Here is a 15194-nt window from a genome sequence, read left to right as displayed (position 1 = left end):
AACTGAAAGAAACAGACCCTCCCTATAGAAGATCGATTATTATTTAAACGGGTGTTTGGAAAAATAAGAAAGACGGACCCTATATATTATAATTAGCATTAAAAATGTAGACATGTCATACAATTCTTAAATGAAGAACTACTCATAAATTACAAATTTTTAAGTGTCTACTTTTATTAACTTAACATTTTCAAATTTTAGTGCCTTTTCTAACTCTAGGTTCTAGAAAAATGCCTACCTTGCATATGTTCAAGAACGACCCTGCATAATACTAAATTATTTATAAAGTCGGGTCAAATCAGGTTTGATTACAAGGTGGGATACATTTCGATCATCAGGTCTATTTTAAACACTTCTACTAACGTCTAAATATCGCTGGAATTATAAGATATCCCTTAATACAATTTAAAATGCATTTTTTTTATAACTTTACAACGTTGAAAAAATATAAGTACTTTTATTTTAAAAACCTTTACAACACAACGCACCTTATATCATATTATATAATAAGTAAACCTTAGAAAATAGATACCTGTTTTTGCAGCAACACTACAGTTCACTTTTATGCTTACAAATTACATTTATTGAAAAATCCTCTATCCTTTACAAATTCTAATAAAAAATGATAACCCAAAAGAAAGCAGCTGATAATAATATTGTGGGAGGGAAAACAGCACGGGCGTGCGAGAGCTGCCTAAAGAAGCGAGCTAGTTGGTTTAGCCCGGTAGATCATGCGTTTCTCTGCAATGCTTGTGACTTATCCGTCCATTCAGCTAATGAGCTTGTCGGCTGGCATAAGCGGGTTAGGCTTGAGACGGCATCGTCTAAGCCAAACCCAGACACGGCCGTGCCATCTTGGCACCAAGGGTTCACTAAGAAGGCTAGAACCCCACGCAACACTAAGGCGTCAAAATCATTGTATGGTAGTCAAATGCCTCATGTTGTGCCTCAAGTTAGTAATGATCATGATAATGAGGAATTTTTTGAGGAAGATAATGAAGAAAATGAGGTTGTTTTTAGTGTTCCTAGTTTTGATAGTAAAAATGATGATGGGTTTAACATTTCGTTAATTGGGTTTGATGGTGATATGTGGGATAACATGCCGGGATTTCTTCCGACGAAAACTGAGCTCGCCGAATTTGCTACTGATGTTGAGAGTTTATTCGACCAGGAGAACGAAGAGGTAGTTAAAATGGAGGATCTAGTTTTCAATCAAGATCATGGGTGTTTTCCGGAAGTGAAAATAGAAGAAGAGGGAGAGATTAGTATTAGTAATAGTAATAATTATAATCATTGTTATTTTGACTGGTCAAATGATGTGGAAAGTCAAATGTTGAATTTTGATTTGAATTATGGGGTTGAAGAGGAGGAAGAATTAGAAAAGAATGTGGTGGTACCAAAAGAAGAGAATTATTATGAGGAAAGTAATAATAATGAAATTAATTTGGAAGAAAGTAAAAGGAGGAAAATAATACTTAGATTGAATTATCAAGAGGTTATTAATGCATGGGCTAGTTTGGGTTGTTCATCTCCTTGGACCACCGGGCGGCGGCCCGATTTTGATCTTGACCATGATGGTTGGCCTAATTGGATGGTAATGCTTATGCTCCCTCTTTCTAGTTCTTGCAAAAGTTGAAATAATTTTCATTTTTAACATTTTGGAGTCATTAAATAAACATCAAACTTCATCTTATTATTAGTTTTTAATCATTTTTAGTGTGTTTAATAAAACTTGAGTTCACCAAGGCATTTATAACATATCATGGGGCTTTAACCATTAGTTAAGTTGATGGTTAAAGACCTAATGTTACACTTTCTCATACGAGAGCCCTCTTAGATAGAAGTGCGGATGTAGTAAAAGTCTCTCACTTGGCGTTAATTTCACTTGAAAGGATGTGCGTATGAGATTCGAACCCATAACATGAGCTACTTACCATGTGAATTAAAAACTAATTATTTAATCAAAAGTTTAAGCTGATAGTTGGAACTTCGGTCTATTCTAGTGCGTTGATCAACTATACAAATTTGTTAGTATTGCACTGAAAATGTATAAATATGTGGTATATGGATATTGGTAGATAATGTAGTACATGTATAAGCTTTACCATGTTAGAGAAACATTGAATATTTCAAGCACATTTTGTTTGTATATTTGAAGTGATATTAATAAGATAAACATAACATAAATTTTATGATATAATTTTGGCAGGGAGTATTGGGCCCTACTGGAAATAGAGGTAACCTAAAGGGTGGAAATGAAGGTAGAGAAGCAAGAGTTTTAAGATACAGAGAAAAGAGAAGGACAAGATTATTTTCTAAGAAGATAAGATATCAAGTTAGGAAATTAAACGCTGAAAAGAGGCCGCGTTTTAAAGGGCGCTTTGTCAAACTATCATCTCTTTTATCACCCCTTGTATAGAAAGAAAGAGGCTAATAATAATAATAATAATAATAATAATAATAATAATAATAATAATAATAATATAATAGTAATTATTAAATTCAATCTCCCTAGCTTATCATTTATTTAAAAGTAACATTAGTGTTGTCAAACATAATTAAAATCAAACTAAAGTTAGTTTAGCACCTTGCTAGCTATCAAGGTATGGTTTTCTAATAGTTAGATGTTTAATTTTCCATGTGCCTAAATTTTTTGAGCATCTATGCATGTGATGATGATGATCAAAATTGCTAATGTAACTTAATACTCTAAATAGCTTCTATATTGGTCACAACTATGTAGTATTTGTCAATGTAAATGAATTTTTATTTTGAAAAAATATTATGTTACTTTCAAGTCATTTTTTAAGGCTAATTGTAGTGATTATATTCACCATATAATAAAACCTTTTGGGACATAATATTATCCGGCACTATAACCTTTATTTTTGAAGCTTAATTCGTGGATTATGAAGTATTTTGGGAGAACCAAACAATTAATCGTCACAAAAAGCTAATAATCTAATGTCTACAGTCTATTACTTCCAATGTAGCGGTGATTGCAATTAAATCACTACTTTGCATATGCATCACCAAAATTAGTAAAGCGTCACTCAAAATTAGTAATGACGTCACTTACAATCATCATTGCTCAAAATACCTTATTTTGTAATACTTACCTCTGAAATCGGTACTAAATAGCGAGAATGATAATGAAAAGTTTGTGTAATTTGATACCTATATCATTTTGTTTTCACAATCATTTACTGATATGTGAGACATTGAGTGGGTTTGCAACTATACATCATAACTAAAATTGCATTTAATATTAAGCTTTTAATTGCTTAAGGCGGAAAATGTACATAATTATCTGATTTAAATTATACAATATGAAATATTGGGTATCCGATTTAAAAAACCGGAAAGTTTATCTGATTTTTGAAATCCGGTTAATTCAAACTGGATATTCGATTTTTAAAATTGAACATCGGAATCAAATCGAGTTTTTTTGTTAAATTGAATATCCAAATATTCGGCTTTTGAACTTAAATACTTTTATTTGTTTACATTTTAAAACAAAAATTATATTTGGACTTTTAAACATGCTAATGTTTATAATTTTCAGCTATAATTAAGTTGTATAACTTATCATATTAATTACTTTAGAATTTCGAACATACAACCTTGTTCCAAAATGATTTGTTTCAAATTATAAATAATAATTTTAATTAAAGTAAGAAAGAGAGATGGGCTTTAATGTTTATACTACAAATGCAAACAAAAATATAAAATTAAAAAAAAAAAAAACAAAAATATGAAAAAGTGTAAAATTTTAAAATCGAATGTTCATTTATCCGATCCAAAGTAAATCGGATATCATGATTATTCTAATTGAAATCAAATCATAATTTTCACTAGCTATCCGAATTTCTCATGCAAATAGATCCGATACCCAACTTTGAACATCTTAATTTAATTAAGAGATTGAGTTTAAGACCCAGGTATCCGACTCAAGCACCCACAAGCTTCATCAGTGTGGAAAATTAAAAACGACTAAAAGAGAATTAAAAAAAGTTGTACGTACGTACAGGAATAGGAATTCCACGTAAACAAAAGACAACAAAGAAAAGGCCTATACACATAAATGGCACTAAGACAAAAACTGATTTTATCCTACCAAATCAAGAACCAATCTATGGCCAAAAAAGATACAGGGCTTATTTCTATCCCAACAGGATTAGCATAGTAAATTGAATCAGCAACAATAGGAGGCAAACAGTGATACATTATCATCCAACAAGATTTAGGAGTCCTAATCAGTTGCACCTTATCCGCTTATAAGTAACATCTATAATAGATTGATTTTTCACCATTTGTCACAACATATAAACCTTAATTGATGGGTCTTACGAAACACAGTTTCTAATTAAAGTGTTAATCACAAGGATGTCAGATAAATGCGTCCAGCTAACACATTGTCACTAGCTAATACATCATGTTTCCCTTTGTATTTGACAACATGTCATGCAGATGAATAGAAAATTTACCTAGCCCTAAGTTTCCAAGTACACCCCCTTTCAATATTAGGATAATTTAATTGGAAGTCTCAATTCCATACTCCACATTTCTAGATTGTGATACAATCTATCAACTTTCAACAAAGACTCATTATCATCAAAAACTTGACCATATTAGAACTTCTCTTTTTAGTGAAGGTCATCTCACATCGCATAACCTCCAAGAGTTATCCTCTATATGAACGTACATATAGAGAAGGAACTAAAGCATAAGGTGTAGGAACGACAATTAGATTACCTAAGTTATGTCATTGCCTAAGCTATTCTCATTCACAGGCACGCCATCCTTGAACGGAGCTTCTCTAGCATCAACACTTTCATTATGAAAGTCCCAAATAAATTACTCATTTGTATCTCCTAAGTTAACTCCTATGTCAATTTCAAGTTGGATTTGGGGGGCGGGGGTTCACGAGGAGTATAAGACGACAATGCAACAAAAGAATTTTGAATCTCTTGGGTTAGAAACGGCAGAGGCGTAGGAGAAGGAGAAGATGTGAATTTTGAATTTTGATTCCTTAAAGATGTCTCTTCTACATGTAACTCCAAGTAAAGAAAGAATAAGGATAGAATTTGAATGCTCTCACATCATACATTTTATTAAAAAGCTTGGAAAATTCTATGTGTAACAATCAAAGAGACTTTTGCTAAATGGAACTCAATTATTGGCTAAAGAAAAATGACATGACATTTAATCTTGAACAATATCTCAACCATTAAATTATTTTTGACTGGAATTTATTTACAGTTAAATGAGTAGGTTAGAGAATATAATATATTGCATAATATATTGCTGATAATTTTCAAAATTATGGGGTAATTTTATATATATATAACTGTCAAAATTGAATATTTCTACTGCACAATATCTCTAGCTTTATTTTTCTAATATCATATGTTCATATTTGTCGATGCTAAAGAACCGTACATTATACTGGTTTTTACATTAATAGGCTCTAATACTCCTATTCATCAACAAGATATGCAATGTAATGTTCATTCATATATGAAGTTTTAATTCATTTAAATCATGTTTAAATTGCATAAAAATAATTTATGTTTACCTGCAACATACTCAACATGTTAAATTAGGCTAGACTTATTGTGAATGCCACTATATTAACGGGAAAATATGAGGTGCACACACTTCAAAACCTAAGGAGATATATATCATCCCAAGAATCATATGACAATGGGAAGAAGGGTTCTAATAACCTATAAAATGTGCATACCATCTTTAATTTGTTGATATGGGATAAACCATTCCAACACCCCTTCTTACATGCGAACCCCCGTCAAGTTTGCATGTGGGAGTAATCAATTAAGGTAGGAACGCCATTCTTTTCGGACCTACCATTTTTCATTTTTGATTGAACCATCGGCTCGGACACCATATTAGGTCGTGACAATTTATCACATGATCTCACTGTGGCCCACTCATGTAGACACGGGACACCCGTGGGCTCGAGCCCACAAACCCACGGGTCAAGTGCGTTGACTTGCATATACACTTGGTGTGGTTCATTATTTCCCAAAATCATATGGTAGTAGGAGGATTAGATTACGCAACATATATGCAATTCCATAACCCACTATTTTATCGATGTGGGATCTTGTCTCACATGTAAAGTATTTCCAACACTCCCCCTTACATATGAACCACATCATACCAGGAACCACCTTTGGGTCTGATATCATGTTAGGCAGTGACAATTCGTCACATGATCTCCCCATGGGCCCACTTTGTGTGGATACACCAATGGGGCACCTGTAGGCTCTAGCCCACAAACCCACGGGCATGAGCGTTGACTTGCACACAACATGTGATCCTTACATGCTTTCTCTCTTTTTTTTTCATATTTTGGGCATTTATTAATTTTCACCTTAACGGCATCAATTTCAACTTAAAAGTAAACTTTAAACAGATCAATCCATTAAAATAAAAACTTTCAATTTTGACCTATAAGTGATAATTTTGATGTTAAACTGATCAAATTCTACCTAAATATGGTTCTGTTTTCACAATTTCAAAACGGAGTTAATAAAATGATATTATTTTATCATTCTATAGATTAATTTCAAACAACAAATGAATGTTCAATAAGACTATTAATAATAGTGTTAATACATTGCACAATACAAGTACTCTTATTCAATGCAACATGATGGTTCTAATGGAACATAGAGTACTTGTACTCTATAATCATCGATCGATAATAATAATATTGTTCTTTCTTCAACAGTTTATGTTCATAATGGACTTAGAAATAAAGTTGTAGTGTAGTGTTTTCTTACCCTTGATGTGAAGGCGAAGGAAGTGTCGATCTCTAGTTATGTTTTGCCCAAATGATTCGATGAATGCTCTTAAAAATGATCAAGAGTCCATGGCTGCTTTGTTATAAAATTTTCTATTTTGGTCTAAAAATTATCAATTTGAGCCTTAAAATGATCTATTAAATGAAGTTTTTGGGAAATGATCAAGAGTTTATGGTTGCGTTGTTTTAAAATTTTCAATTTTGATTTAAAAGTAATCAATTCAGACCTCAAAATGATCAATTGAAAAATCAGTTTTGACCTTATAAGTATCAATAATGATCTTAAATAGATAAGCGCATATCGAGAAAAACTATTTTTGGGCTGATTAGGCTATCCGTCTTACAGTGAGACGGTCTTGCGCAAGACCAGTTGTTCTCTACTAATATAGAAATCTATCTAGTTATTATAGGAAAATAAGCAAAAATTGTATTATTCATGATAGGTTTTCCTTAATAATATTGCATGATTTCATATTATATAGCAAAAACTATGTCATTTACATTTATATTATCTTTGCTAAATTAATTCAAGTAATATTATTGGTTAATTTTAGAGATATCAGTAATCAATAAAGATTCCTAAAAGTCGAATATTGTGTAACTGTTATGGTTGTTGAATCTTAAGCAACCATGTGAATAGGAAGGGAGGGAGAAGACAAGAAATTTAGAAGAGAAGACGAAGATTGTTTTATTTCATTATATTTCATCATCTCTAATACAACATTATGTCCCCTTTTATACTAGTAAGACTATCAAAAACACTCATTTATAACTAATTACATTTTACTACCAAATATACCTATAACATACTTTCCCCCTTCAAGAGACTTGTCCTCAAGTCTATGTTAAGAAATCTAAACAAAAATACAAGATAACTTTTAACTAAAACTAAACACTACAAAAAATGCCCAAAATAGTGAGAAATGAAGTAAGATCAATATGGTAATTTCTGATTCCATGCCAAAGGAGTTCGAGCACCAGATTGAAACTCATTATTAGTCGAATCTTCTTTGCCAAAAAATGAGCAAGCAACATCATTTATATTGAAAATTATGCTACAGTACTTCCATTTTCCCCAACTTGCTTAAATGTTTAGAGTAACATTGTGATTTTTTAAAAGATTTAATAACACAATCCTTTATCCCAACTATCAAAACATTCATCTTTCAAAAGCTTTTTAAAAGATTTAATAACCTTCTTTTGTTTGGCTTCTTCAAGTTGTGGAATAATTGGTTCTTCAAATTGTATGATTTTGTAAAACTCTTCACTTCTCATCTTTGCAACCACTAAAAAATGACTGTATTTTAGGAAAAAAAACTCTAAGAAGTCAAAGGAACATGAATAAATTTTCACAAACAAGTTGTGTGCAAGATTTGACAATGGCAAAATTATGGATATTTTCAATTAAAAGAGAATAGAAGAGAAAGAATATTGCTATTAGTGCTAAGGAAAGAATGGCTCCGATACCAATACTATGGTTGTTGAATCTCAAGTAATCATGTGAATAGGCAAAAGAGAACAGAGAAGAAATTTAGAAGAGGAGAAAAAGATTGTTTTATTTCATTATATTTCATAAAATCTAATACACTCTTATATCCCTTTTATAGTACTAAGACTATCAAAAACACTCATTTATAACTAATTATATTTTACTACCAAATATACTAGAGGTGATCAAACACCGGGCCGGGCCGTGAGGCAAAAAACTGCCCATTGATGCGGGATGGGCCGGGTCGGGCCGAAGTGCGGGCAAAAAAGTTCATGCCCAAACCCGTAATATGCGAGCTTGCGGGCCTATGTTACATATTATTTATTGAAAACGACGATGTATTAGAGTTCGAACAATGTGTATCGAACAATGTGTTTGGCTTGGGGTATATTTTGTGGATATCACTTTGAGTGAGTATGAGAGCTCTATTTATAGTAATAGGTACATGAATATCAATAGCTCACTTGAATACAATATTAATATAGAGTAATGAATAATATGAAATAACTCCAAGAACTTGAAAGGTCAAAAAACAGAATCCCATGCACATCAGAGGATCCGCTCGACCGGAACAGGGAGCTCGCTCGGTCGAGCGAGTATCAGATGCATTCTGGACCATTCTGTCTGACCGCTCGACCTACCAATAAGGCTCGCTCGGTCGAGCGGGTAGGTCAAGCGACCATTCTGATTCCTCTGTCAGAAATTCTGATCGAACATACATAAAACAAGTCCTTTCTACTTCTTCATTAATCTTCATTAACACCAATAATTCCCATGAATACTCTCCCACATAATTACACCCTTTTGGTTTCCACAACTCAAGAGTCACACACATGAATACACACTTCAATTGTGCACTCAAGTCACACCAATCACAACATTTATATATGATTAAAAACACAAATTACAAATAATTAAAATAAACAAATACAATTGTTGCATATTATACATAATTTAAAACACAAATTACAAATAATTGAAATAAACAAATACAATTGTTACATATTATACATAATATAAAACAAATTTAAAATGCAAATCATGTATAAGCACTCTTTCGGGCTGGCCCGCGGGCCAAACACCAAATCCCAAACCCATCCCAAAAAAATTCGGGCCACTTATTTTCTACCCAAACCCGCCCATCGGGCCATATTTTGATACCCAAACATTTTTCGGGCCGGGTCGAACCAGGCCGTGCCGCCCATGATCACCTCTAAAATATACATATAACAGTAACCGTGTATTATTACAGTTTTGATTAGTATATTAAATTCGATTATTGTTAAGCCTTTTTGAAAAACCCTTTGATTAAACCCTATTGTGTTCGCTCTAAACACTAGAGTTCAAGGCAGTTCACCGCCCGCCGTCACCGTCTGCCGCCGTTGGACCATTACTTTCCGGTTGCGCTCTTTTATCCGATTCATTTTTTGATCTTGTTTCTTGTTAATATTTTCTCAATTTACCTTCTACATTTTATTCTTGTGCTTATTTTCTTGTTTTGCTTGGTTTTTTTTTTTTTTTCAAATCTCAATTTATAGCCTCATTTGTGTTTTTCGTTTAGGTTTAATCGGTTTCTTTTTTTTTTTCTGTTGGAAATGTTTAAATCAAATTAGTGTAAAAAAGAAACTAAATTGGTAATGGCGGTCTGATGGACACTTAGTGGATTATCTGTTCTTATTATTTGATTGATTTTATCACTGCCGCTTAACTTTTTTATAACAAAACATGAAAAAAACAGTAGCAAACTTGGTTAACTAATGTTCAGGTTATATTAAAAATCAATAATATGTATTATATATGCTCTAATTAGAAGTTTATAGTATTTAATATGCTATTTGGCAAAAAAAAAAAAAAGTGATAGATGAATGAATTTCGTTGATTGGGTTTATTGTTGAAAATTTGTGAATACTTATATCATTAGCAAGGTAATGGTGAATTGTGACTGAATTCGAGATGATGTTAAACATTTGAATTGTCGATGACATGTAAAATTTGAACAATGTTGATGGGCGACTTGTGAAGTTGATAGCATGCTTTAGGATTAGCTTATGTATTACATTGTTGTGGCCCATTTTTAAGGGAGTATACAACGAGACATGTATGCTTGATCAATTCTAGCAGAAATCACTTATGTCCATAGCCAGAAGAAAATTCAAAGGGTTTCAATTGCTCGACCATATTTCTAATACCCCTTCATAGAGGATGAATTTTAGGGAAAAGGATCGCTCTGTATTGTTTTTTTGATGATTTACTAGATTCAATATCATTACATTTTATCGAGAAGTCAATAATCCAAAATGAAGAGGTGTCTCTGTGATAGATTTTGTTCAAGCTAGAAAAGATCATTTGTGCCTTTTATTGAACCTATAACTTACATTTGCTACTATTTTAAATTTTTGAGTCATTTAATGTGAAGTATTTCTTTACCTTGACAAGGTTTTGTTGCCATGGAAGGGTACTTTTTAATTGGAAACCTATCTTATGCCATAATGTGTTTTAATTTGATAAGTTTTGCAATATGGGAAATTTGCTCGATAATCTATGGTAACTAACATGTGGTTTCTTTTAGATTAGTCTTGATAGCTTGTATAGGCTCATCAGCAAACTTAATGGATCCATCATCTTTTGAACAGAAACCAAATGCACCAAGGAAGGTTTACTTCTATCTGATTCTATCTGACACAAACTTATTGACATCATGTTTTTTTTTTTTTTTTTGATAATGGTACCTTATTGTAGGTGAAATTTAAACCCAAAGCTCCAATACGCAAAACTTCAAAGCTTGCAGTGCCAAAAACGTACGTATTTTTGCTTTAATAGTGTGTATAGTATGACTGGAAACTGAATATTTGTATACGACAATAATTTTAGCCTCTGATACTATCTTTTGTTGGCAGTGAAATATTTGATGATGCTGAAACTGCTGCAGAAGCAAAGGACTTAATGCAGCGTTTGCAGGTTTTGCTGATATATATCGAACATTTTATTTAGCCTTGTTTTATCATATCAAAACATATTTCACCTTTTTTCGGTATTCTTGTCTAATTTTTTTTTTCTTTTATAGGATAATTTAGCAACAAAGCCAAAGATTGAGAAAAAAGGTTAGTTTAAGCCTTCTATCAGTGCTTCTGCGATTGAATGTCAAGTATATGATCAAATTAATCTATAATACTTTTGTTTACCGAGAAGATCCGGGTTTTTTTTTGTTAATATTAAAAGCTAAGATAATTTGATCCCCAAGTGCAGATTAATGTTAGTTATGTTGAAATAGTTTCTTATGTTCCCTTGAGCTTCTTCTCCATTCTTTTGATATGTAAGGAATGTGGTTGGTTCGATGATAGGGGTAGAGAAATCTGTCAGAATAATGACTTGGGTGTTATAACAGAAGCAGATCACTAGGGATTGAATCATGATTGTGACCATACTAAGTAAGCTTTGTGCATTTTGATCAAGTGCAATCTGTTTGCAATTTGCTTCCCATTGCAATTTTTAAGCTTTCACCTCCTTGATGATCAACAATATATTCATTTCTGTAAATCAAATTATTTGAGTGCTTTTAAGTGTGAAATTTTGCATTTTCAGGATGAGAATGACTATAGAGTAATTTTCACTCGCCATAAGCAATGCTCGAATAGTCCTTATTCTTAATGCCTTTTTAAATTTCAAATTTGCTCTTGGTTTTTATATGCAGTGGAGCCTGTTCAACGAGTTGCCTTTGGGTATGGATCATCAATTCCCAGCAATCAATTCAGTGCTTCTCATAAAAATAATTCTGGGTATCAGGGTAAATTTTTCTGAAGTTGGCAGTAATTGACTGCTTGAACTTCTATGAACTTAACTTGAAATTTTATGACTCAGATAAACTTCATTTTTCAACCAGAAGAGAGGTCAAAGAATACAAAGAGCCATGGGTAGGTTTTTGATTTTAACTGACACATCCAGTCTTGTGTCGCTCCTTTAATATAAGATCAAAGCTTAATTTGTTCTTTACAATGCTTTCTCAGAATTATTACAGCTATTATCCAGTAACTCTTCCTCTTCGGAGACCTTATTCTGGAAATCCTGGTATGTCAAGATGATTTGCATATTGTGAGTACATCAGAGTATAATGAGTATTATCTGGCACATTGTGATTTTTCTGAATTCAAGAAATAATTTTTTTTTCTTATTCTGAACTAACATGAATTTACATTCTTGCATCTGTGAAATTAAGGTGTTGCTACTTGCTAGATATATTAATAATGGGAATAATGTTTATCTGCATGTCTCGCTTTCAGATATCCTTGATTATGAAGAGTTCGGGCAGGTATATACTTTTGATGGAAATATGTCTAATCCAGCCATGGAGCTAGGCCTTATGGTAAGTATCCAAAACATCTACATGTTATGACACTTGGAGTTTCAGATTGCATAATATTTGCAAATGTGTACTTTACAGGAGGAAAATTCAGAGCCTAAAATGATGTTTTTTCAGCTGCCAATGAATATGCCTATGAAAAAACGGATTGCTGCAACAGCAGGCCAAGCACCAACCAACAGCTCAAAACAACCAAGTAGTTCAAACACCATAGAGAAGCCTGCAGTGTTGGAAGATTTACAAGCAGGTATCATGGGTAAAATGCTGGTTTACGGAAGTGGTGATGTAAAGCTCAAGCTTGGCGATACCCTTTATGATGTGAGTATATAAGTGACAGTAAATTAACTTTGACTCACTGGAATGAGATTTACGATTTGAGTGAAAGATTTCATCTCCAATTCATTTAGGCCTGGTTCGATGGGGTTTAATTCTGGAAAAATAGGATTAGACAACAGTGAATAAGCTCAAATGAGGACAGATTAATTCAAATGAAAGCCCATGAGGTTTGATAAGGTCAATCCTCACGTATTATATTTACTTATGGGATAATTAGTTCATAGAAGGGTCATAAAGTGCAAATTAGGATTAACAAGTTTAAATTAAGGCCAATAAGTTCAGATAAGGGTTAGCGTGTTCAGTTAAGGTCTAAATGGCACCTTAGTTGCATTAAGCCCATTGCTTATAGTTGAACTATACTCTCCTTAAGTACCCTATCTGTCTTTATCTCATTAAATGTGAAGACTATAGCCACCACGTTTTACTATATTGGTAGTCACTTAATATTTCTTGCTGAAAGCTTATTGGGTAACATTCTGTTATGAATTCTGTCAAAGGGTCCAAGGGCATTATTGATATTTTACTATTGGTTAGTCTTTCAGTTTTGTTAGTTACAATAGTTGTTATTTTAGTATTTGTCTTTTGGGCTTAGGCTATATAAAGAGGCAGCCTTGTAATAATGAGATAAGCTTTTTAGATATTGGAATAAGAGATATAAACAAGGAGTCTGGGCAAACTCGAATTGCTCCACTATTAATCTGATTTTGGTTACGGGTCTTGGCCGGTTTGTTACACATTCCTTAAAACTAATAGGATAAAAAATATGATTATTGTTTTATACTCCTATACAACTATTCCTTTGTCTAATAGCTGAAACATGGGATACCATGTCGAAATGAACATCGACACAATGTAAAGTACCAACTGTAAATTATCGAGGATTCCTATTAATTAGGTGATGGTTCTCCCTTTTTGGTCTTTGAAATCTCCCTCTCTTGTCTCTCTTCCATTCATCTCCCAAGCGTGTAGGGTGTAAGATTTATCGCTAGATTGAATGATCTCATTGATCGTTAACATCTGACTGCAGGTAGACGATGGTTCTGATTGTGTATTTGCTCAGGATGTTGTAGCTTTTAATGCAGCAGAGAAGCATTGTTGTGCTGTTGGAGAACTCCTCAAGCGTGCTATTGTGACTCCAGATGTGAATTCCATTTTGGAAGATTTTGCTGGCTTAGAGTGAACCCGAAAGATCACTTTTTCCCCTTGTAATTGCTTCAAGAATCTGTCAAACGAAGTTTGCATAAAATGGGTCCACTTGAGGAAAAGAGGAAAAGGACTTGCTTACTCAAGAATACTGAAATTGTACCAACATCATTTGAAGCCATTTTTGTGCTTGCATGATGCCAATTTTGACACTTATAAGAATGAATATTTTTTTGTTGGCCGATAGAAGTACCTTACTAAAAATTTGCTATATGTTATGAGTAGGTTTAAAAAATACAGATTGATATTTGTTACCAGATTAGCTTTAAATGCTTTGTATGCAAAGATAGCAATAAAGAATTAGAACAATTGAAGAGTATCAAACGTCATCTGTATTATTATTTTGTAGAATGAATGAACTACTTTTAACTAATACAACAATCCTTAAATAGACAAATCTTGTTAAGCTTCTAACAAACTTAACAATTTGTTATAAACCTCTAACTAACATAATGAGGTGGCGAAAATCAGAAAAGAAAAACAAGTAATAAACACATTACTTAGACAGTAGCAATAGCATATGATCGAGACCTTCTCTGCTTGGCTGTGATGAGTTAGAGACTGAGATTTTCATCATCTCCTCGCACACTTGCAGTGGTGAAGGAAACATACCAAGCTTGATAAGTAGTGGCCTAGTGGGTGAAGATGATTCAGGTAATGATTTTAGTTAAGACATCTGCAAGTTAGTCTTTAGTGAAATAACAGTCGATGTCTATGTTTTTGGTGCCTGTGTGAAGGACAAGATTTTGAGCTATATTCAAGGCAGAGATATTGTCACAAGATAAGAAAACTGGATGAAAACTGTGCACATCCAATTCTTGAAGTAACCTGACCAACCAAGTGATTTCTGAAGCAATACTTGCCATAGCCCTATATTCTACTTCACATGATGATTTGGATACAGTGGTCTGCTTCTTAGATTTCCAGCTGACATGAGATTTTCCAAACAAATGACATAACTTGAGACGAATTTGCGTGTG

At 32.9% G+C, this 15194-nt stretch overlaps 2 protein-coding genes across 2 annotated transcripts; both read left to right on the top strand.

Moving 5' to 3' along the window:
* The first annotated feature begins 465 nt into the window (after positions 1-465).
* On the top strand, positions 466-3152 carry LOC130814712 (zinc finger protein CONSTANS-LIKE 6-like). The gene is made up of 2 exons (XM_057680867.1): positions 466-1594; positions 2210-3152. Exons 1-2 carry the CDS (start codon positions 623-625, stop codon positions 2417-2419), a joined length of 1182 nt encoding a protein of 393 aa, XP_057536850.1. The 5' UTR covers positions 466-622; the 3' UTR covers positions 2420-3152.
* A 6474-nt stretch (positions 3153-9626) lies between these two features.
* On the top strand, positions 9627-14770 carry LOC130814711 (uncharacterized). The gene is made up of 11 exons (XM_057680866.1): positions 9627-9718; positions 10888-10972; positions 11058-11116; positions 11216-11276; positions 11383-11419; positions 12010-12102; positions 12177-12229; positions 12323-12383; positions 12596-12678; positions 12757-12993; positions 14039-14770. Exons 2-11 carry the CDS (start codon positions 10928-10930, stop codon positions 14189-14191), a joined length of 882 nt encoding a protein of 293 aa, XP_057536849.1. The 5' UTR covers positions 9627-9718; positions 10888-10927; the 3' UTR covers positions 14192-14770.
* Positions 14771-15194: the final 424 nt, after the last annotated feature.

The sequence above is a fragment of the Amaranthus tricolor genome, chromosome 6 (genome assembly GCF_026212465.1).
Source record: "Amaranthus tricolor cultivar Red isolate AtriRed21 chromosome 6, ASM2621246v1, whole genome shotgun sequence".
NCBI lineage: Eukaryota > Viridiplantae > Streptophyta > Magnoliopsida > Caryophyllales > Amaranthaceae > Amaranthus > Amaranthus tricolor.
This window is presented reverse-complemented; position numbering and strand designations above follow the sequence as displayed.

Coding starts and splice junctions, on each gene's coding strand:
- LOC130814712 (XM_057680867.1), top strand. CDS start 623: ATGATAACCCAAAAGAAAGCAGCTGATAATAATATTGTGGGAGGGAAA. Junction 1,595..2,209: donor ATGGTTGGCCTAATTGGATG/GTAATGCTTATG, acceptor TAATTTTGGCAG/GGAGTATTGGGCCCTACTGG.
- LOC130814711 (XM_057680866.1), top strand. CDS start 10,928: ATGGATCCATCATCTTTTGAACAGAAACCAAATGCACCAAGGAAG. Junction 10,973..11,057: donor AACCAAATGCACCAAGGAAG/GTTTACTTCTAT, acceptor ACCTTATTGTAG/GTGAAATTTAAACCCAAAGC. Junction 11,117..11,215: donor AAGCTTGCAGTGCCAAAAAC/GTACGTATTTTT, acceptor TTTTGTTGGCAG/TGAAATATTTGATGATGCTG.